The 26002-nt window shown below is 38.9% G+C and overlaps 1 protein-coding gene across 1 annotated transcript in view; it reads right to left on the minus strand.

Moving 5' to 3' along the window:
• Positions 1-9159: 9159 nt before the first annotated feature.
• LOC140245099 (ankyrin repeat and IBR domain-containing protein 1-like) overlaps positions 9160-26002 on the minus strand; it is a 91114-nt gene continuing 74271 nt past the window's right edge. The window contains exons 19-21 of the mRNA XM_072324697.1: positions 19702-19781; positions 12672-12749; positions 9160-11630 (exon numbers count right to left, since the gene is read on the minus strand). Coding sequence (XP_072180798.1) covers positions 10243-11630; positions 12672-12749; positions 19702-19781 — 1546 coding nt within the window. The 3' untranslated portion in view covers positions 9160-10242. The remainder of the gene's footprint in view (positions 11631-12671; positions 12750-19701; positions 19782-26002) is intronic.

Raw genomic sequence — 26002 nt, forward strand, 5'->3', positions numbered from 1 at the left:
ACACACACACACGCATACACATACACATACACACAAACCCGTTGTTATGTCTATGTTTGAAGGGCGGCGTGCCATTCTCACATTCTCATCTGATTCTGTGGTAATCACACGACCATGCCAATGGTACTGTGTATATATAGCAGTACAAACTCAATGCCTAACTGTCCACGCACATGCGTACAAAAACCAACTTGTACACTGATAGTCTTTGCTCAAATGACACAACTGGCAATTTTGACGCATTAGGGTTACGGAAAAAAAAAATGGCAACACGTATATATTGTGTGCGCGCGTGTGTGTCCACGAAAGATGATCTAGAGCTTTCGCTGTATCCCATTATCCCACTGAAACAGGAGTCAGCGCAATGTTTTTGTTTTTCTTTGTTTTTTGTGCCGCTCTCGACGTCGACAAGGAGGTGGAGCGCGGACGAAACCCAGTCGAAGGCATAGAAGAGACCATCCCGCTGCCGACGGCACCGGTCTCGGGGGCCCGGAGCCGTCGGCTTCGGAGGAGATAGCTCCACAAAAAAAAAGCGTGCAAAACCTACGGGGGTCCTCCCACGATTACTATATATATAATATACTTGTGTATATATGTGTGTGTGTGTGTGTGTATATATATATATATATATATATATATATATATATATATATATATACACACACACACACACACACATATATACATACATATATAAATATATATGTGTATATATATATATATATATATACACACACACACACACAGATTAGTAACGATATATGCCATTTCTGTCTGTATAAAAACTTGTCTAAAAATCGTTTGGCCAAGTAACTATACATGAATATATCTGCATAATCATGTACATATAAGTACACATCTTTAAAATAATAACAAACAAGGTAACTCTGGGATTTTAAATATGAACTCAAGTCATGAATTCAAACCAGAAACAGAATGACATATTTTGAACTGAAATATCAGTGAGTTTATTTGATACAGAATAATATATTCACAGTATACTCTTGTCATACACATACGTATCATCATTTTCAGAACACTTAAAGTCCATTCACAGCATCAAGTCTTCACATGTTGCATCTACTTTTACCTAACATAAAATGTTTTAACACCATTCTCAAAAGAGGAAAATATTTTGCCATCCAATCAAACACAGAATTATAAAAAAAAACCTGACAAAAACATCACAGAAAGACAAATTTTACAGTTAACACATCAATTGCTTCACATACCTCCTACTATTCTTTTGTCACTGGCAGTACTGATTATGGATCACCACTTTGAATTCACAGGGGAAAGGACATGTAAAAAGTTGATTTGGTTTCTGTGATGTATCACATTTCTGGGAGATGTATCTTATGACATATAAAATGCTGAGAATTACACTGGACATGACAATGATCACTAACTCTCCATATAAGCATATATAGGATAATTGCTTTAGTGGAGGCATGAAAAATGACAGTAGAAAAACCAAGTTTGAAAAATAATCATGAAGTGAACACAAAAAAACATTTAATATACATCAGGATTGAAGCTTACTGTTAGTGCACTGTTGGCATGTAAACGGGAACATTTCCTTCATCTGTATCATCTCGCACTCTAGTAGACTTGTCAATAATATGACACTTGGGATGTGAACTTAGCCAAAACATTTCTCGTCATAACATGTTATCTTCAAAATGAACATAATTAGGCTTGTATTTCGATGTGCAACTAAGGCATTCTTTCATAGACATGACCCACCCTAGTTAACACTGAAAAGTCAAGAGCAAATTCTCTTCTGAAGAGTGGAGAAGGGGATGGGAAACAGACAAATTTCTACAATCGAACTTGAATAAAGCATACACACCCTCACACAACACATACACACAACAGAACATAACTTCAATATTACCAATCACATCAACTTTACTTAATGACATGACTTGTTGCATTCCTGCATATGCATACCATAAGGTGTTGGATATGGCAAATACTTTCAACAACCTTCACAGAGCCTTGCATGAGCTTTTTCTAGATAGCAAACTACATTGCACATGTACATGTCAAATGTGGGAACCCTCTCACTACACTATCTAACCACATTCATACTAGCATCAGAGCTCCCTTTCCAGCGGAACATTAACTACACTGACAAGCACATTTGCATCACTGAAGTATGGCTTGCTAAATGCATAGATGGCCCCCTCTTTCCCATTCATTTACCATGTTTATGCCAGAAATCATTTCCAGACTGTCATTTTCCATTATATGCTACAATCAATTTAACCCGTTGAAGATGAGTCTTGAGAATACTTGGGCGGGTATCTATGGAAAATGCATGTTATAGCAAATTCAATCCATTCTCAGCAGGTTAACACACATAAACATATAAAAACAAATCTTCATACACGTGAGTACAAGGCTTGTGCACTACTTCTTTAAAATACAAGTTTTAAAGTCATTAGAAAACTAGAATTATCACTGAAGGTGATTAATACCCCCGCCCCTAGTGTTGCTTTATAGTATGTGATGTCATGAGGGCAATGACGTTAATACCAAGTTTGTGCACTTGTCGAATTGGAAAGGTTTGGGTAAAAAGTGTGGTTTCCATGGCAATGCATTGTCTGATACAAACACAAGGGACATTTTGCATAACTACACTTAAAGACCATCATTCACACTAAATTTGACCTTCATAGCTTGAATGGTTTATTTTGATACAAAAATGAGTGGTTACCATGGCAACACATTTTCCTTATACTAACACATTGGTGTCTTGCAAAACTACACTTCTAGATCATGATACATACTAAATTTGACTTTAATTGCTTGAATGATGGAAAAGTTATTCAATCTGCAAGGTTTTGGTAAAATTGTGGTTAACATGGCAACGGTTGGTGTGACAAACACAAAAATTATGTGTTCCACATCTATACCTCAGGGCCATAATGCCTACCAAATTTTGTTTCAATTGCTTGAAAACTGTGGAAGAAGTTCACTCCACAGGATTAAAAAAAAACAAACATGTGGTTACCATGGCAATGCATTGTCCAATACAAATACAAAGGACATTTTGCAAAACTACACTTAAAGAGCATCATACACACCAAATTTCACCTTCATAGATTAGATGGTTCAATTTGATACAAAAATGAGTGGTTACTATGGCAACACATTTTTCTTATATTAACACATAGGTGTCTTGCATAACTACACCTCCCGATCATCATACATACTAAATTTGACCTTAATTGCTTGAATGATGTGGAAGTTATTCAATCCACAAGGTTTTGGTAAAGTTATGGTTACCACGGCAACGCTTTGTCTGACAAACACAAAAATTATGTGTTCCACATCTATGCCTCAAGGCCATGTTCCACATCTATGCCTCAAGGCCATAATGCCTACCAAATTTGATTTCAATTGCTTCAAAACTGTGGAAGTTGTTCACTCCACAGGATTTCGAAGAAAACATGCGGTTACCATGGCAACGCTTTGTCAAGTACAAACACAAAGAGTGTCTTGCATAACTACACCTATAGATCATCATAGATACCAATTTTGAAATTGATTGCTCAAATACTATGGAAGTAGTTCCCTCCACAATGTTTTGGTAAAATTGTGGTTACCATGGCAATGCATTGTCCAACAAACACAAAAAACATGTCTTGCACATCTATACCTCAATATCATCATTTACCCTAAGTTTCATGTAAATTGCTTCAAAACTGTAGGAGTTTGTGACGCAAGATTCTGCAACAGACCGACCGCCCGACCAACATCACGGTGATTCCTTTATACCCCCTTCACACTAAGTGCGGCGGGGGTATAAAAAGAAAAGAAAAATAAGAATCAGTCTGGAATACTCTGTGCCTGTCTCTCTGTGCTGTTATCAACTCATTCTGACACATTTGACCCCTGTATTTTTCTTCTGCAATTGCTGTGATAGCTGAAAAGAATGTACTGTGTCACAACACTATGCTTTATCTTTTCCTGAAACCCTGATCTTAATGATGTCAATTCAAAAGTGACAAGAATTAATCTATCTCTAAATAAGTCTCTGTTTCTGTCATTTTCTACTTGACTGCTGTTCTGACTCGACCATTTCACCTTGACACACAGCGCATTTATTTCAGAATTCACCTGTTGGTCTATGATTAACACCATTTGATTAACTGCCATAATGAGATCACATAACAGATCTTGAAAGTAATCTAGATTGTGCCTTTTCATCCTTCAATCTCTTTCATCATTTTTTTTTTCATACAAGACATGTATGCACATACCAAGCTTTAAAGGGCTGTATGCACTGAAAGTATATTATACTTGACTATTTGCGGTTAAACTAGAAAAGATAACAAAAGACAATTGAGTAGAAAAGTTAGATGAATAGAAAAACTAAAAATGTCGCTTTGGCAACTGGTATGCCTGCCCCATAATGCATGGTTTTCCCAACAGGTGTAAAGTATGTCTTGACAATGTGTGACGACAGTTTCACATAACTGGCTAAATATGAAAATATAAGTCACAAATTGTGTTGAGTGTTCACTTTCCTTGAGCTAGATTTAATTGGATAAATTGCTTGAGAGCAGATATTTGGGGATTTGAGGCTTTTTATTTGACCGTTGACCATTCTACAAGTATATGTTTTGAATAATCTCCACCAAAGTACGGAGACAAAGTGTAATTTCAGCATTAAATTTTAAAATTTTCACATTTTGCCCTGGCATTTGACCCTTGACCCCATGACCCTAAAATTCTCAAGAGAATCACTGTTGGGCAGTATATGCATAAATATGTATTAAGTTTCATGATGATACCTTGAGCCACTTCAAAGATATGGAGGAAAGTGAAATTTAGCATTTTCCCTTGACCTTGACCTTTTGATTTTTCAAATTTTGGCCAAAAACTTTCCATGAGAATCTCTATTGGGTAATACATGTATGCACTAAGCTGTAAGAAAATACCTCTAGGCATTGCATATATATGAGGGAAATGGTGAAATTTTGAGGATTTGACCTTTACTTTTGACCTTGATCTTTGACCCATGACCCCAAATTCCCAAGAGAATCACTGTCAGGTGGTACATGCATATGAAGAAACCTTGAACCATTTCTGAAATACATGTATGGAGAAAAAGGTGAAATTTTAGCATTTTCACTTGACCTTAGTTTGATCCTTGCCTTTTGACCCTGCAGCCCACAACTTTTCTTCAAATAATTCCTATCTGGTAATGTTCAATCTTCATGACATCACTTTGAGCTATTTTCAGAATATAAGGAAAAAAGTGAAATCTTACAATTTTCACTTGACCTTTAACCCGATGGCCCAGATATTTCCCTCCAGAATCATTGTGCAGTGATGCAAGTACAAACCTAGTTTGAAAAATCTTGAAGGTAATGTGAAAAGAGTGTAATTTCAGCATTAAATAGAATTTTAGCATTTTTACCTGACCTTTGATCCTTGACCTTGGACCTTATGATCCAAGAATTCCCAAGAGAACCATTGTCAGGCAGGTAAATTCATATGTATTAAGTTTCATGAAGATACCTCGGGCCATTTCAGAGATATGGAGAAAGAAGTGAAAGTTTAGTATATACACTTGACCTTTGGTTCAAAAACTTTCCCCAAAGAATCTTTATTTGGTAAAACATGTATTGCAGAGATATGAGAGAAATAACAAAATTTTCAGAATTTGACCTTGACCTTTTAACTTGAGCATGTTCACCAAAAAGTTGATAGGCACAACTTCATCCACTCAAACACACATATGCCAAGTTTCATATGGACATCTTAAACACTTCCTAAGTTACGTCGTCCACAAAATCAATTATGGACAGACAGACAAAAGGACGGACAGACAATCAGAAAACATAATGCCTCCAGCAACACTTTGTGACAGAGGCAGAAAAACATTGTGATGGACCACTCATAAAACCCAATCCCATCATATGACATTGGCAGTGACAGTAATTGGGTTGTATTTTTCACCAGATAATAGGCCCCCACATTTGGTTGCTATGGGCAACATGAAAATGTTGAAAGCTGTGGCACACTGATGACTCGGCAAACCTTCACATGCTATTACTTCTTCTCCTGCCCAGCAACAATAGTAGGCATCAGTCACTGAAAAGACACACTTATTGCCATATGCGTTTTAGTATTGCCTTGAAGAGAAAGGAAAGGCGGGAGTAAGGAAGGGGCAGAATGAAAACTTCTGGCATATCATGAATTGTGTGCACCATGGAACCAACCTCATAGTCCATATGGGCACACTTCATGAATTTGAATGAATAGAGCGATTACATGCTCTGTAATGTTTTAACCAAAAGCTGTACATAAATATATCTTACTACACACATAACATACCTTGCCATATGCTTGACACATGCTCATAAAATGATTCTGTGCAGTTCTGTCCCAGTATGACCCTTTGGGGACACAGACTGGTTAGTATGAACTTTTTTGTACAAGATCATAAGGTGTGCCAGTTTACAAGAATGTTGAAGTACATCCAATTTGACTGCAGATATGAGTGAACATGAAAAACAAGAGTTTTCACATAAACCTGAATATAACAACATCTCAACAATTATTCCCACGGTTGGCCAGTGTATCAAAGATTTTTTTTTTTTTTTTTTTTGAGACAGAAAGAGACGGTCACAGCTTGTGTTAACAGCACCTGTTTATTTGTTCTACAGGCAATGAAAACATACACTAAGAAAGTGTTCATAAAAGCCACAATATAAATTGCACTTTTTGTAATCACTTCGCAAATTTGTCACGCGAGAAACATGAATTTCATTATTTGATTTGACTGGATTCAATTTGAAATCATCAACTGATTCGAATGGGGCATGTGGTCATTTCGAGGATATATTACTGAGTATGATGTTAGTATTTCTTTCTGGCCCTAACAAAAAGAATTGATACCTTTCACACTCATTCATATTCAATACAAACATTGCTATGGTGACTGGTATGCCTCCACCATATCACATTCTCCCAAATTCTCCAGTTTATATTGCCAGTGTAAGAAGATAATTTCACATGATTGTAAAGTAATATTCATCTGGATCTTATACACCAATTTTCATGACAATAGTTAGCTAATTTTAACTTGACCTTTGATCCCATGGACCGAGCCTTTCCATACGTAATCCCTGTGTGGTAATGCATGTACAAAATTGTATGTACCAAATTTAAATACACTGATAAGTACATACATTCAATCATATTCAGGGTATGGAGAAAATATAAGTAGTCTAAGCATAAAGTAATATAATTTTTTTAATCTGACCTTTGACCCCTGACCTCACGACACAAAACTTCAAAGAGAATCAGTGTCAGGCAATACATGCATACAACTGTATGTACTAAGTTTTATGAAGGTACCTTGGTGATTTCCCAGATATGGAGGAGAAAAGTGAAATTTTAGCATATTCATTTCACCTCTGACCTTATGACCCAAACTTTCCCTTACCTAGAGAATCTTAATCTGGTAAAACATACACTAAGTTCCAGGACAAGACATTCAGGCGTTAAAGAGTTAAAGGGGAAATACTGAAATTGTAGCATTTGACCTTGACATATGACCTTTGATCTTGAACATGTGAATTCAAAAATCGATAGGCTCAGGTTCATCCACTAATACAAACATAAGCCTAGTTTTATCTAATTTAGATACCTCAAACAGTTTTTAAGTTACATCATCCACAGAATTGATTACGGACGGACATACATTATGTATGAACAACCTGAAATCTTACTGTCTCTTGTGCCACTTCATGGTGGAGGCATAAAGATTTTGAAAGTTAAATGTGAAAGGACTACAAGTATTGCTAAATAGTTAATAAAAGTTCATCCCCTCTTTTGATGCACTCTGTCTTCTTTATCAAATTCTACACACTACCATTCAATGTAATCTTTCAAACTTGAAATATCCATTGCCACACAATGGAAGTGTATCCCACAGGTCGTTAAACTATATGGATTAAGAATATACCATGATGGACATGCATACCTAAGATATGAAGAATACATGTGTTGCCAGTAGAGTGTTTACAGTCAGCTACCCAGATATGACCTTTGACCCTATTAAAGACAGGACACTGAGGACAGTGTCACCAAAGTCTAGATATGACCATCATACACTAAAAGTGCAGAATTTAAACAATATCTGACATGTAACGTCACCTGTATGGCGTACACAAGACATCAACCAAACTACTGTATGGACTTTGACCCTATAAAATATCAGAACAATGGCAGCACGAATATCACCATGATGGAGGTCCACACAAGTTTTTTTAGGAAAAAAAAAAATCCATCATAAAATGTGAAGAAATATCACATGGTGGCTGCCTTTGATCTAATAAAGGGTGAAACACTAGGGGCAGCACTACCAAACCTAATACACATCAATAATTGATGAACATACATCTTTGTACAAAACAAAAATCTACTGAGAAATGTGGCCACTAGTGTGCAGATAAGAAGGCGCCAAAAAAGCAACCATTTAGTGTAAGAAGAAAGAACATACAAGGGCGTTACCACCAAAAGTTACAGGTGACTAGATCTTTACATCATGCACTTCCTTATCAAATTTGAATAAAATCTGTTAACAAATGCAGCCCATATGCAACACACTTGACATCGCCAAAATATGACCTCTGACCTTTTACAGAAAGCGGAACACTGGGGCAGCATCACCAAAAACAATATGGGGGTCTAATTTGCACCATGATACACCTCCATGGGCCTTATAAGCTTTTGAAGAAAATCAAACCATAAATGTCCCTGGCAGAGTGTGCACAAGAAATATAACATGGTGGCTGCCTTTGAACGTGTCAAAGGCAGAACATTAGGGACAGCTTCGCCATAAGGCACAGAGGTTTAGACTTGACTGATAAACTTGGAACAAAATCTGTCAAGACATGAGAATAGTAGAAGAAGTAGATTTTCAACAATTAACCTTTTTGCGTGTAGAGATGGACAAGTGAGGAGGCTTTCACCAGAGGTTACAGGTGGCTAGATTTTTGTCATGATACTGAATCTGAATAAAATCTGTCTGAAAACATGACCAGTATAATAATAATAGCTCGTTTTTATATAGCGCATTTCACACTTGTTAAGCATCTCAATGCGCTTTACAGACTACTATTACCCCTGGATACATTATTTACCACCAGCACTGACAGTGCTCACTCTCCACTCCCTGGGGAGCATTCCAGCCAGTTGCAGCCATTTTACAGGCGCGCACATGCTGATCAACCAATATAAGCTTTCTCATCCTACGGTGTACCCATTTATACTCGTGGGTGGAGAGCAGCAATGTGGATAAAGTGCCTTGCTTGAAGGGCAAACGTGTCGGACTTGGCATGGGCTCAAACCCACGAACCATACCACGCTCATGTCGTTGCCCACACAAATGTGATGTGGTGGCTGTGGCCCAGCAGTGCTGAATCCAAAGTGTCTTCCAGTACATGTACTGGGGGATAAAACGATCACAAATGAATATGTGCTCACAAAATGAAAAGGACAATTGTGAATGTCATTTAAGAATCATTTACAATGTTGTCATATTAATATTTCAATTGATACTGCTGATGAATACTTGCACAAATTATGCTGGAGAAATCAACTGATGGTCATTACATTGATTTTTCTCTTTTGTTTTTCTATATCAAAATTGGATTGCTGGAAACTTTCACATATTTCATGACATACAAATGTCCCAATTCCCTCTCACATGTTTTGAATATTTGTGATGCTATGTGACATTTATCAACCCCACAAACTGTCTATATCACAATAACTGAGAGGAAAATGTTGACACAATTATCAAACGAACACTACCAAGCAAGCCACAAGCAGTGTTCACTATCTACAATGTACTCGACTCATAATGGACATAGACAACACTGCTTCAATGCATTTGTCAACACATATGATTGCTGTAGCATGCAGATAGTTCCTACCACATAACACAGTACAGTTAGTGGGACAGGTTTTTGATACCATCATGTACACAGCCAACACCTATTCATTGTAAAGGGGGAAAAAGACTACTACAAGTGCACACTCTTACTGATAATACACCTTTCTCTCTTCACAAAATAACACAGTATGGTACCAGGTAACAAATACACAATGTCATTTTATACCAGTAAGTACAGTGATAAAAATTATATTTAAAAAGATATATATTATGAAAATGGTGTACAGATGCTAAACTTTCTCATAGAGAAGTTTGGTTTATATGTAGACCTGCCAGACATCATTTTTGTCATCCGACAGATCAACCTGATCATTTGGGAGACTTGGTGATGTAGCTGTTGCTAGGGAGTCAGCATCATCTGGTATACTCTCATTAGGAGCACTGGATGAATCTGTCTCCCTTGCCTCAGCATGGTAGGCACTCGGTGCTTGCAGCGCTGAGCTCAAGTGAACCATGTTCCCATTCTCAAAGTCAATAACTGGCACAGTGTCCAGACCATAACTTGAAGATGCGATGGAACATCTATTGGGACTGGCATCTTCTGTCTCAAAAGGATGAGGATTGGTTGCTAGGGCCATTTTGAAGTTGGAGGGTGCCGGGACCAGCACATCTGCAGTGGCTCTTTTCCAGATATCTTCTGTAGGCTTGGGGCTAGGGTTGTGAGGAGACTGTGAGTTCCCAGATGTGGACACTGAGGGCACTTTGATCGAGGTCTGTATGAGCTTAACAACATCACCCTCCGAGACCTTGCGAGGCTTATTGAGCAGAGGCCTCTCTGATGAGGTGATATCTCCAAGACTGGACTTTTTGATCAGTGCGTGGTTGGGGGACAATGTCTTCCGTTGAAGCTTGGTGAAGACAGGGGAAGTTGATGTATCAAGTCTGGTCTTAGTAGAGGGGGAGGAGGAGAGGTCAGATCGTACCTTGGGTCTTGCAGCTGGTGAGCCACCTAGAGGTGAGCTCCCAGTACTACCAGCCTTAAGGTGAGTACAGGATGTGTTTGGTGCATTATCTCCACTTGAGCCTGGATTTTTACTCATGTCCTGCACAGATGCAGACAGGACCATGTTCTCTGCCTGAAGTTGCTGTAAAGCACGGTCAATAACCCCCGTATGTGGGTCACTGGATGCCCGCCCTGTTCGAATGTGAGGAACACTTTTACTAGAGCTAGACATGTGACTCCTAGAGCCCTTTTTTCGGACAGTGCTCTTGTCCAACTTCAAAGCACCAGCCAGGTTTGGTGACTTGCTGCTCATGGTACTCATTCCTACTGCTCCTGCAGGTGAAGAAGAAATCGTCTCACAGGAATCTCTGGAGTATTTGTGATCATCGCTTTTCTTGCCTGTTGTACTCCCAATTTTTTCCAGGAACTCTTTCCGCATCCTTCGGATTCTCTCAGCCTCCAACTCACCATCTCTGGATGGTTCCTGGGCACTTGCCATTGCACCTCCGTTACCAGGCCGAGTCCTGTCTGCCTTTGCATGCCTGTTGCTCCTTGATTTTCCATGAGACCTGGATGCTGATCGCACCCCTCTCTCCTTTGATGCATTTTCCAACAGCAGGTCAAAGTCCATGTTGATACTGAGTCCACCAGATGTAGCAGATTTATAGCTGCGACGCTGGGCAAGAGAAGTGTGAGGCCTCTCTAAAGGGGGGGGGGGGGAGGAAATAGGAGTATTAGAGACATGATTCGTTATCGTCTGGGCTTGGTTGTTGATACTCCAATTTTTACAACTGAAAATAGTTTCAACTTCATCAGACAAGGGAAAACCATTTTCCTCTTCATGGCCACAGATTTATCAATACATTCATCTTTAAAGTGTTCTGAGCATACCAAAGAATGTTTGGTAAGATTAGAATCAGACCTGTCATTCTGCACGAATCAAACCCGGGCATGCTCGTCAAGTTGCAGTGTAACTGGAAAAAAGTCAGCCAAAACACATCTAAATTTTCTCCTTGTTCCTACTTTATCTGCCAAGAACATATGAAACTGGTATGGTAGTAGTACTATTCCAAAGCTATGATTTCCTAAACCTACTGCAGAAATTGGAATATATAACACTAAAATTGCATTAGTTCGCAAAAAAAAAAATAAATAAATAATAATAATAATATTATATATAATACATATTAATAATATTCTTTTATTTTCCCTTCCTTCCTAGTTTTCTTTGTGACGTCCTATCTTGTGCGCTACTTGTGTACGTGCGCATTTTGTTATGGACGCGCTACCACTGACGACGCATATTTTATCTTGATTTATATCTGCTTCAAAATAAAATCTGTCATTGATTTGACAAAGCCCTATGGGCGAAAATTCATCAAAACTACGTCTCTCACGGAGTTTTCATATTGAACTACTGTTGTGAATCAAAACTTTCCTGGACTCCGAGCAGAAACCTATTGCTGTTATACTAGAGGGTGAGAGTTTATCTTTTGAAAAACTGAAGCAGTTTGAAATGTTAGAGGCATGTGTAACTTAAAACTCTTTGCATTTGTTACAACTTTTGTCAATTAGATCTTTAACTCCCCTGCTTTTATTTTATTTGTTTTGCATAAGCCAGTTAAAATTACTAGCTTCCTATATTAGTGTTATCATTTGCATATATTTGCTGGAATGTGACAAAGCTTTTTGATTTCACTCTAGTTATTTGATTGAAATCACCTACATTCAAAGCCTGCTCACCTTTTGGAGACCTTCCCGACTCCTGAAGAGACAGCTCAATTGCCCGCTTGAACTCATCATCAAAGTTGCCACTCCCATCTGACATGAATGAACAACACACATTTATGACTATTTTGTACTACAAACACTCTTTCCACATTTTTTTCACTTCTTATATCTCTCCTGTACATTGCAGAATCAAATTGTCTGTCACAAATCACAAACACTGAACTCCTCTCATTGTAAATGAAACTAGAACTATCACTCATTGTGATTAATATACCCCCACCCACAACTGAGGGAATTAGCTCAACCAGGATTATTATTTTTTTTACTTTTTAATGGAAAAAAAAATGTTACCATGGCAATGCACTGTTCAACAGTGAATAAATGTATTGCTCACTGTTAGTCAAATGTCCCACATCTCAAGTCAAGTGCTCAAAAACTGAGTGAGCAAGATAAATAAACTGACGATATATATGGCTTTCATTAAAAATTGTGTTACCATGGCAACACAATGTTGGACATTAAGAAAAAATAAAGTTTGCACAACTATATATATATCATAGCCGTCACATGTGTCAAATTTCAAGCCCAATGCTAAAAGGCTGAGGGGCTTCGTTGAATTCACAATATAAGTGTATCATTTTCATTCAAAATATACTGTTACCATGGCAACACATTTTCAACACTGACAAAAGATTTTTTGCACATCTAGGTAATGTAGAGGCAACACATGCCAAATTTGAAGCCAAAATGCTCTAAAACAGAGAGAGTTAGGAGAATCGAAATGTTTGTATGATTTTCATTCAAAATGCACTGTTACCATGGCAACACATACTTCAACAATGATGAAATATGAAGTTTGCATATCTCTGTACTATAGTGGTTGCATGTGCCAAATTTCAAGCTAAATGCTCAAAGACTGAGGTAGTTACCTGAATCCTCAATATTTTTGTATGCATTTTAGTGAAAAGATGCTGTTACCATGGCAACGCATTGTTCACCACTGACGAAAAATCAAGTTTACACACTTATATGCTATAGTGGTCACATGTGCCAAATTTCAAGCCAAATGCTCAAAGACCGAGGGAGTTAACTGAATCCACAATATTTTTGCATGATTTTCATTCAAAATTTGCTGTTACCATGGCAACATATTAATCAACAATGACGACAGATTATGTATGCACATCTACGTACTATAGTGGTCACATGTGCCAACTTTCAAGCTAAATTCTCAAAAACTGAGGTAGTTACCTGAATCCACAATATTTTTGTATGCATTTTAGTGAAAAGATGCTGTTACCATGGCAATGCATTGTTCACCACTGACGAAAAATCAAGTTTGAAAATCTATATGCTATATAGGTCACATGTGCCAAATTTCAAGCCAAATGCTCAAAGACTGAGGGAGTTATCTGAATCCACAATATTTTTGTATGATTTTCATTCAAAATATGCCGTTACCATGGCAACACATTGCTCACCACTGACGAAAGCTTACGATTACACATCTACATACCACAGTGGTCATGTGTGCCAAATTTCAAGCTAAATGCTCAAAGACTAAGGGAGTTAGCTGAATCCGCAATATTTTTGTATGTTTTTGGTAAAAAAAAGCTGTTACCATGGCAACACATTGTTCACCACTGATGAAAGATTAAGTTTGCACATCTATACTATAGTGGTCATGTGTGCCAAATTTCAAGTCAAATGCTCTAAGACTAAGGGAGTTAACTGAATCCGCAATATTTCCGTATGATTGTCATTCAAACTATGCTGTTACCATGGCAACGCATTGATCAACAATGACGAAAGAGTAAGTATGCACAGCTATGTACCATAGTGGTCACATGTGCCAATTTTCAAGCCAAATGCTTAAAAACTGAAGGAGTATGGTTAATCCACACATTTTTGTATGATTGGTAAAAAAAAACTGTTGTTGCCGTGGCAACATATTTATTAACACACACATCAAATGTATTTTGCACAACTATACATTACATTGATCGCATATCCTGAATTCAAATTGAATTGCTACAAAACTGAGAGAGTAGTTTGATCCACAACATTTTGTAAGATTTTTATGAAAATCTGCCGTTGGCAACAAATTATGAAATACTCATGAAAAAGATGTCTTGCACATCTGCCTGTGATAGCAGTCACACATGCCAAATTTGAAGTTAATTGCTCAAAAACTGAGAAAATAGTTCAATCCACAAGATTTTATGAAAATATGACTTGCCATGGCAATGCATTAGGCGATACTAACGAAAAAGGTGTCTTGCACATCTACCTTTGATAGCGGTCACACATGCTAAATTTGGGGTCAACTGCTCAAAAGATGAGAGAGGAGTTCGATCCACAACATTTTGTAAGATTTTTTTTAAATTTGCCGTTGCCATGGCAACTTATTATGCAATACTAACAAAAAAGGTGTCTTGCACATCTTCCTTTGATAGCGGTCACACATGCTAAATTTGGGGTTAGTTGCTCAAAAAATGAAAGAGTAGTTCGATCCACAAGTTTTTATGAAAATATGCCATTGCCATGGCAACGCATTATGCGATACTAACGAAAAAGGTGTCTTGCACATCTACCTTTGATAAAGGTCACACATGCCAAATTTGGGGTCAATTGCTCAAAGAATGAGAGAGGAGTTCGATCCACAAGATTTTGCAACGGACCGACTGCCCGACCGACCGCCCGACCGACTGACCGGCCACCCAACCTCAGAGTGATTCCTGTATACCCCCCCCCCCCCCTACACACTATGTGTGGGTGGGGGTATAATTACAGTTTGGTTGTATACAAGGTATCTACACTATATATAAGTCAGGCACAAATATTCCACACAAACTCTTTCCCTTACTCATAACCCTACTGTCCACACACAATAGTCATTGCATATACTCCATGTGCCTCATATTCGAGAGAGAAAGGAACTAAAAAAGTTGCTGCCATGACTGGTATGCCTCTGCCATATCGCATGGTTCTCCCAATATGTCTACAGTACGTCTTGACAATTTAATACAACAGTTTCACATACTGTAATTGGAAAAAAACAACTTGAAATGGCATGTTTGTCAAAAATGTGTTGAGTGTTTACTTTCCTTGAACTAGGTTTCTTTTGGATGGCTGGCTAAATTGTTTAACAGATCATGTACAAAATGGTTGGGAATTAGAGCCTGGCCACTTGATCTATGACCCTTGCCCTTTGACCCCATGACCCACAACTCTTCAAATAATCACTAACTGGTAACATCCATTTTCATGACAATACTTTGAGCTATTTTCAAAATACATAGTTTCATCACAGTTTATGGATTAGCTAATCTCCAAGGTATGGAGAAAAAGTGTAATCTTAGCATTGAATAGTAGAATTTTAGCATTTTGACAAGACCTTTGACCCTGTTACCCCAGAATTCCCAAGAGAATCATTGTCAGGCAATATATGCACATGTACCAAGTTTCATGAAGATACCTACAGCCATTTCCGAGATACTGAAGAAAAAACAGTGAAATTTTAGTATTTTTACCTGACCTTTGACCCCCATGGCCTAAAACTTTCTGAGATTCTATATCTGGTAATACACTGTACATGTATACATTGAGTTTCAAGAAAACATATTTCCCTTCAGGCATTGCATAGATAAGGGGGAAATAGTGAAATTTTAAGAATTTGACCTTGACCTTTGATCTTGAGTGTGCACAGTTAAGTTGAAAGATACAAATTTGTCCCCTCATAAAGTTTCATTACGATACCTCAAATGATTTTTTTTAGTAATGCTGTCCACAAAACTCATTACGGACAGACAGATGGACAACCTAAAAATATAATACCTTCAGCGACACTTCGTGGCAGAAGCATAAAGACTGAATACCATAAAAAAGCAAATGTGCAAAGTCAAGGCAACAATGCACCTTCCCAAGCTACATGGAAATACAGGTCTACAAAAAGTTGCAAAGTGCAAATTTCTCTTTGCATTCATGATGTCAGGTGATGCCAAACAACATTTGTCATATCAATGTCTCATCAAATGTTTGTCTGTTTGTTTGATTTTTTTTTTATGGTGGTGGTGGGACATGTCAAAAAAACTTTTAGTGCTTAGTTTGATAAAAGCTTCTGTAAAGTACATTATTTGTGATTTATAAGTGAAGAATTTGCACTTAGGGTACATCCACCCATGCAGTTATATAGAGTATATATAGGGGGAGAGAGAGCTTGATTTTCCAAATATACATACCAGTACATGGTGCTAAAAAGCTAGGTGAGTTTATCTGTTATCTTACATACAACGTACATATATGTGGCATACCCTTTCTGTCCTTTCCTTGACTTTGCTCATGCATTTTCCTTCCTACAGTGTGATGCCGAATTACGTCTCTGACCATAAACCTTATTGTTGATACATATAGCATAACTTTATAACATGCTCTATCAGAGTTTTAGACAAAGCCAATGAAGCTCTTATATATAATTAACAGATAGAATGATAAAAGACATGGCAAATACTATAAACTGAATGACTATGAAATGCCCTGAGTACACACACACAAAAAAAAAAAAACATACTGACATAAAGACATTTCTGACATTTTCAAAGGAATCTTTATCATAACATTGCCATTACATTGGGATCTACATATTGCTCTTGTAATTTTACATTCGAATATCATTACCCTTCCAAAAGAAATCTACAGAAATTATTCTTAGAGCTGATGACAGCCACTTAAAGATTAAAAAGAATTTGTTTAGACCTCAGGGCAGTCATGCCCCAAAATGTTGAGATTAATTTGCACAAACCTGTTCTAAAAGCATTGCATCATACATACTTCTGATATTGTAAACCAGCAAGCTAAAACACTTCTTTAGTGTCACCAAGGAATCTTACAAAATACCAACCTTGAAATGGGTATTTTGAAGTTATAAAAAAAATACTCTTAATTTTACATAAAAAGTATTTGTTATTCCACAGTGATAATGGTCCTGAAGCCACATTCTGTCAAAGCTTCCATTTTACATGTGTGAGAAGATGCAAAATGTTGATACTGAGAAAGAATCTGCATAACTGCCTCATTGTACAATGAACACATTGCAGGGAAGGGGGGGGGGGTTCTCAGATTGTCCTTGGTCAATGGTATCAGGATGATATCCTACTTCAACAGAAGACTGAAAACATGACACCTATTTTCACTACCCAATTGTAAATGTCAATATGGTGCACTGACCTACTTATTACATAATGCCCATAAGAGAGTCTTGTTCTTGGTTAGCAATCTTTAGTGAGAGCCTACGGAGCTATAGACTATCAGAAAAGATAAGGGTTTTAAACAGCCCACGAGTCACAAAGGAGCTTAATGAATCCAGATGACCTGCTATGATTGCTCAAACTGCTCTTTGGATGAACAGAAATTAACGCATTAGTGAAAGATGTTACAAGAGCATGAGACTATCCAGATTACAGCTAGGATAATTACTGCAGATCAACATCAGTGACTGTGACAGAAAATCAAGCATAGACTACAGATAACCATTTTTATTCAGACAATGGTAGTGAGTACATGCATTTGCCAAATCACTGGCACATACATGAGATGATGTTCTTTGTAAGATGTTTTCTAATTTAAACTAGAAATGTCGCTAGGGCGAATGTTATCTTGACAAGTGGCTAAATATCAAAATGACATATTTGTCACAAATGGGTTGAATGTTCACTTTCCTTGAACTAGGTTTTAATTGGACGAATGGCTATATTTTCTAAGAGAGTATGCATTTGGGGATTTGAGGACTTTTACTTGACTTTTGACCCTTTTATACGTTTATGCATTGACTACTTGTCAAAGTATGGAGAAAAAGTATAATTTTTATATTAAATAGTAAATTGCAAGCATTTCAACCTGACCTCTGACCCGAAAATTCCCAAGAGAATCACTGTCAGGCCAATAAATATGTACTAAGTTTCACGATGGTACCTTAAGCCACTTCCGAGATATGGAGGAAGAAGTGAAATTCAGCACTTTCACTTAATCTTTGACCTTTTTGGCAAGAAACTTCCTAGAGAATCTTTACTGGGTAATACATGTATACAACCAGTTTAAAAAAAAAATAAATAAATAAATCCTGCAGGCATTGCATAAATATGACGGGAAAAGGTGAAATTTTGAAGAGTTGACCATGACCTTTTACTGCTGACCTTTGACCCCATGACCCCAAAATTCCCTAGATAATCAATGCTAGTCATTACATGCATATGCAGTATGTTCCATGAAGATACCTTCAACGATTTCCGAGATATGGAGAAAAAAGTGAAATCTTAACCTTTTCACTTGACCTTCGACCTCATGACCCAAAACTCTAACCAGAGAATCTTTATTGGGAAGTACATGTGTACACAAAGTTTCAAGAAAATATGTTCAGTCATTGCATAAATATGGGGGAAATAGTGAAATTTTGAGCATTTGACTGTTGACCTTGAGCATCTGCACCCAAAAGGTGATAGGCACATCTGCACCCAAAAGGTGATAGGCACAACTTCACCCCCTGATACATATACATGCCAAGTTTTATTAGGATACCTCAAACGGTCTTCTAGTTACGCTGTCTACAAAATTGATTACGGACAGACGGACGGACGGAAGGACGGACAACCCAAAAACATAATGCCTCCCACACCTCTTCATGGCGGAGGCATAAAAAGAAGTTGGTTCAGCAAATATAGAGTCTTGTGTTTAAACCCACCCCTTCATTTCCGCAGGGAATTCATAAGTACCTCATTGTGTGTACACATACATTATAGGTGCCTCTTTTTCCTCAGTATCCATGTGTGCTCAATGGAAAATATCTCTTCTTTTGCAAATTTGAAAGCTTAAATGGCAATCCTTTGTATGTGTTACAATCAGAGACATTATGAGCACATAAGAATGCATTTCTTTCTGACCGTTGTTACGGATTATCTGCATAACAAATAAATACAGCTAAAATCCTTATGATTCATGGAAGCAATTTCAAGAGCTGTGCAAATGAGAAAAGTGGCAAATCACTCACTTTCAGACACCAAACTCTGTGCATCTTTTCTCCTTGGGCTCTTCGGTCTGCTTGGTGAGACACGTGGTGTTCGATGAGAGCTATACAATATATTGGTAGACAAACAGAATACAACTTTGGGAATTGATCACATGAAAAACATGTCATTTGCAATGGAATGCATGGCCATTGTATCAGAACATCCCCTCCCCCTGCTAAATACCAGTTAGTGATAGGGTAAGCGTAAAGATTAGGGTTAGAGTTAGGTTTACAGTTAGAATCTGGGTTAGGATAAGATTCAGGATAAGGATTAGGGTTAGGGTCAGGGGAAGGGTCAGGGGAAGGGTCAGGGGAAGGGTCAGGGGAAGGGCCTGGGGCAATTGTCCAAAGGTTAACTGTCCTAGAACCCATGGCCATAGGTACATCACTACTTTACAATCATCAACTTACAAAATATATATCAGTATATGATTGTGAATTGGGTACAAGCAACAGACCGTATCAGGGGCTTGGAATGGAACTAAGGCACAGATCATATAAGGGGCTTGAAATAGAACTAAGTGTTAGAAAAAAATTAGCAGTTAGACGAACGTTTGTGACGTCAGCTAGTCTACCCCAGCTAGACTAGAAAAATCATACAATTTAACTCACGGCAATCTTTCTTCTGTAAATTGTCTTACAATTGAGTTTACCCAGATAGTTTCTACTTATAGTTGATTTTGGATCAATGACAGAGTTGTCATTGATTTGCAAGGTTATAGTTGATTTGAAAGAAAGTTATAATTGATTTCAGTTATGGGTCTCTTGATAAAACGGAGATATATTTGATCATGAAGTTATCATTGATTTACGGACTTGTGATTGATTTGGGATAGTTATCACTGATTTCTGGGACTTATAATTGATTATAAATTTTGATAAAACAGGGCCCAGGTTCCTAAAATGTAGACAAGAGTGCCTACATTCATGTTCCTAAAATGTAGACAAGAGTGCCTACATTCATGTTCCTAAAATGTAGACAAGAGTGCCTACATTCACGGCCTAAATTAATGTTTATTTGTGTTATTGCTGCTGAGAAAAATGGCTTTGATAGGAAGATTAGAGTTTCTTCTAACAATATCAGCCTTCTTTCAGTATGAAAACTGCATGAATCGCAGTATTATTTGCCTTTTTGCCTAATGTAGTGTGCGCATATTTTGTTATAAAACTTGTATGAAGATGTACATAGCAATCAAGGCTGAGCTCAGTAGATTTTCGCTTTTGCTGACCCCATTCAGGTGCCTCTTTTGTGTAGAACAAAAGAGTTTGTGAACCTATCAGCGCACACTCGATTCATACCTAGCGCCCAATCATTTTGCATTATTCTATGGCATATGTAGTTGACAGTGGAAAAGGGATACACAAGGCAAGTGCCATAATGTGTCTCGCCCATTCGCGTACAAGAAATTGTACGCGAATGGGATATAACAGTTAAAAAAAAGAGATATAACAGATAAAAAGAGATATAAGAGGGTAAGAATTTATGGCAAAAAAGAAACGTGCCATAAAAACTTAATATTGGGCCCTTAAGTTTGTTGACCCCTGCCTGTGACTTTTGACCTTGTGGTGACCTATGGATCAAAAGTTATGACCCATAATAGAAACGCGCCATAAAAAGTTAACATTGAGCTCTAAAAGTTCGTTGACCCATGCTTGTGACCATTGACCTTGTGGTGACCATCCACTCCCCAAGGGACATCTACCACCCAAGTTTAGTCACAAATGGAGTTATGGATCAAAAGTTATGACCCATAATAGAAACGCGCCATAAAAACTTAACATTGGGCTCTAAAAGTTCGTTGACCCATGCTTGTGACCATTGAGTGGGGGTAGAATTATGTAAGGTACATGTAGTTACATGTCTGTAAAAGGATAAAAAGAACTTGACTCTGACAGCACTGGCAGCCTTTTTAATCACCATAGGGACATCTTCAGTTTTTCAATGCATACTTGCCAACATTTTCATTTGAGAAAGGGGTAGAGTCCATGCTGCCGACGTGAGCAGCGCTAGTTTTAACTCTTAATGTGCCATGGTCGCGGTACGGCGACCTTAGTCCTGACGTGCCATGGTTGCCGATCAGCGACTGAGAAGAGTGCGAAAACATTGATCATTTAAGTTCTTGTGGTACCATAATGTGTTACACCAAGAAACTGCCAATGATATGTACTGGTAGCTGATTAGCATAGCCATCATTTCCACTAAAAATATGAGTATGCTTACATTGGAAAATTTTGAGTAAATATGTGATTTTTCAGCTAGATGTATTTTTTTTTCGCATCGGGAAAATCCGCAGCAAGCGCACTCTCTGCGAGATGTGTACAGATCAAAAGTCTCAGTGGTGAACCACTCGTGTGTATGCTATTAAATCTGCGTGTGTTGTCTATGCGTTTCCACTAGTATTGTTCCCCTTGGATGCTGTCCTGCGGGAAGCTGCTTTCATTTTGTCCCTCAAAGAGGGTCAGCTTTTGTTCGTCGGTCAAGTCTTTCATCAATTTGTCTCGGTGAACTTCACTAATCGTCCCCACGCTAGCATACAAAAGAAGAAAATGCTTTTGTTCTTGTCTATGCACGTGTACACACGTAGGCCTAGGTCCTAGTTTGTTTTGGCGTGATCATCGTCTCCTAGTTCAAAGCGAAATGAAAATCAAGTAGGTATTTCGGAATTTCAGACAAAATATAGAGAGTTAAAGATGAACATTACTTTGCTTAGTTCAGTTTCAGAATTGTAGGCAGCGTTTGCAAGGCGCGAAGAGAGTTGTTTTGAGCGATGACATACAAAATAGTGCAAGTACTATAATCAACGCTGGTTTTGACCAAAAACCGATCTGTCTCAAACTTACGAAAGTAACTGGAAATAAACCAATCTAGTATTTTCATGTGATTTGGTGCAAGCTGGCTGTATTAGTTTTCATACATCTCAACGGAGACGAAAGTACATTATAGCGCCTGATTCTCTGTATGTGACGATGTGCACATGAAAAGCATTCAAACTAATGTTGTTTTCATATACTAGTATTTGTTTTTGCGCTTGCGTTCACTGTTGCAATTTTTTTTCTTTCTTTTAGAGTTTCTCTTCAATTGCTCTTCATAATGTACCTCTTTTGGCGTGCCTTCTCTCTTGTTATGTCGCCTTTTCTTTTCCCTATACATTTTGAAGAAAAGTAGTATTTTCAAGCATTGTGCATGCCTTCGTAGTTTGTCATTTTGCTGCCGTATTTTGCAGGAAGTTTTGGTTCTTGTAGCTTTCACGCTGTAAATAGCGTGTAAATAACCTTGGCAAGGAAACAGCAAATGTCTAGAACTACATGTACTCTTGAATTAGTGACCAGAATCGTTGCAAACGTCAAGATTATATCTTCAACAAAGAAACAAAACAAACAAAAAATAAGAACCATCGACAGTGGTGTATTGTAGTAATCGTTTACTCAACCACGCAAAATAATCATTTATTTATCATTTCATGACAAAAACGGCACGTCCGAAGAAAATTACAAAGCAGTGTCGTCTATCGCCGAAGCGATGATGCAGACACATGTTGGAGAGAATAACGAGCCTACAGCTGCACAGACTCCACAGAACAGAGTCCAAACGAAAAACAAACTGCGAATTTGATCAGTTATTCGTAGAGAGCTGAAATCAAATTCACAAACGGGTTTTCTTTTTTGATTTTGATTGCAACTGTTTACACAGCTTCGAAACCCAAAATTTGGTAGGTTTTCAAACATTCATCGCTCAGTGAGATACAGAATTAAAGTATATCTAGATGTATTTTTGTGCCTCGTAAAATCCAACAGATTGATGTAGAGGCTATGTGCCCTCAATATGTATGTTCGGTATCGAACATTTTATCTACAAGAGAGCTTTACTTACCTATCGATATAACAATTGCCATTCTAATGCCGATTAGAATTGCCCCCGGTAGCTAAAATTTCTTTGAACCCCTCATTGCCCCGGCAACGGCAGGGAAACCCCTCACACACTCCCCTATATAAGCCCGTGCGCAGGCGATCCAATCCTCTTTCGATGCCGATGAACCGGCTGAACCGCAGAGCGGGGAGGAGGGAGGGATAAGGTAAGGAATACTGGGGGAGAAGTTAGAAGGTCTAACAGTGTGGGGAACCAAGGGTGTTTCGGCCACCAAGGGGCTATCAGAAGGAGGGTTGCCTTGTCCGCTAGCACTTTCTGTAATACCCTTGGTATCAATGCAAAGGGGGGAACGCATACCCCAGAAAACCGTTCCACTGCATTGTGAATGCGTCCATCATCAGAGCTGCTGGATCGTTGTGTTTTGTGCAATAAACTGGCAGCTGCTTGTTGAATGTCGATGCGAACAGGTCGACCTGAGGAGGCCCGAACTTGTTGAAGATCTGTTTGGCAATGCTTGGATTGAGTTGCCACTCTGTGGGGAGATAACTTCCCCTCGACAAGAAATCTGCCACATAGTTGTCTTTCCCTGGTATGTGAGAAGCTATTAGATTCATCTCCACCGAATCGCACCAATCTAGAATGTCTAGAGTGAGATTGCACAAAAGTTTCGACCTTGTGCCCCCTTGTTTGTTTACGTAAGATACTACCGTGAGGTTGTCTGACTTTATCAGAACCGTTTTCCTCCGAACTCTGTCTTTGAAGGCAAACAGAGCATTCTGTATTGCCAACATTTCCAGCACATTTATGTGCTGACCCCCGTCTTTTTCTCCCCAAGTTCCTTGAACCTGGTCCGAGTTTAGTACTGCACCCCACCCCATATTCGACGCATCTGTGAGAATGGTCAGGGAGGGGGCTGGGGTTGTGAAGGGTTTTCCCATTTGTAGGGTATTTGGGGGCATCCACCAGCAAACCGCCTGGGACATTGTCCTCGTAAGACGGATAATTTTTGTCATCGGGTCTGTTTGCGGGCGATACTGACTGAGAAAGGCCATTTGGATTTGCCTCATTCTCCTTCTGTAATCTGGGACTGTGTCCAAGAGACTTGCAAGGAGGCCCAAAAATCACAGCCAGTGCTTGGCTTGCGCGTGAGACGTGCGGAGCAGGAACCCCCCTACTAGGTGAACCTTGTCTACTCTGTGAGGAAGGGGATGGGCAAGCCTTAGTTTTAGGTCTAGTTTGGTACCAAAGAACTCCAGACTCTGAGTGGGTTCGAGCTGGGACTTTTCGTAGTTTACAAGGAAACCCAGCTAGGAGACTAGGTCTAACGTAATGTCTACGTGACGGCGTAGTGTGTCTGCAGAGTCTGCTATTACCAGCCAGTCGTCTAGATAGACAAAAATTTGAATGCCCCTTTCTCGTAAGTGGGCCGCGAGTGCCTGTACAATTCGAGTAAAGAAACGTGGAGCAATCTTGAGACCAAAGGTCAGAGCGCCATATTGGTACACTTTGTTTGCCACTGCGAAACCGAAAAAGTGCTGTGCAGCGTGGGCAATGGGAACATGAAGATAGGCATCTACTAAATCTATGGAGACCGCCCAATCGTTTGCTTTGATGAGAGGCAGTATGTTGCGGAGATTTTCCATTTTTGAAAGTGGAGTTTGCGATGTATCGATTTAGCCTTTTTACATTTAACACCATGTGGAATCCACCTTTCCGCTTGGGGGTGAGAAAAACTGGGGATATCACAAGATGCCTTCTTGTGTGGACCCGAACAATCGCTCGTTTGGTTAATAGGGACTCTATCTCTTGTAACAAAGCCCTTCTTTTTTCTGGGTTTGTTGGCAGGTCGGTTTTCTTGCTTATATCCAGAAGCAATTCTGGGTGAATCAGTTTGGGAACACATCCCTTCTGGATTACTGAGAGCACCAATTTGTCTGTTATTATCTGAGACCATTGATGGGCAAAAACTTTGAGTCTGCCCCCCAATTGGGGCGTGCCCTGCGCGCTGATGCGGATAGTCATGATGAACGGTCCCGCTGGGGGGCAGTCGACTGCGTTCTGGGGGGTTAGGGTGCTGTCCCCGAGATCGTCTATACGATCTTCCACCCCGCTCTCTGCCTTCGGGCCTGCGAGAGTCGGATGATGACCTGTAAGACTGACTGTACGGTTGTCTCCGGTAGGGGGAACCTTGAGGGGATCGCCCCTCGCGGAAGAACCCTGACCGAGGGGGCATATGGTCCCTAGAGGATCGAAAAGAGCGATTGGGTTTGCTCAGTTTGTAGGCGGTCTTGTCTGCAGTGCTAGACGCCGCGATGGTGTCCTCCAGTACCTGCTGAAACTCTCCCGCAAAGAGATCTGAGCCCGTAAGGGGCAATTTTGCGAGTATGGTGTCTGCCTCTTTCTCAAGTTTGAGCT

Source organism: Diadema setosum, chromosome 22, assembly GCF_964275005.1.
Source record: "Diadema setosum chromosome 22, eeDiaSeto1, whole genome shotgun sequence".
Taxonomy (NCBI): domain Eukaryota; kingdom Metazoa; phylum Echinodermata; class Echinoidea; order Diadematoida; family Diadematidae; genus Diadema; species Diadema setosum.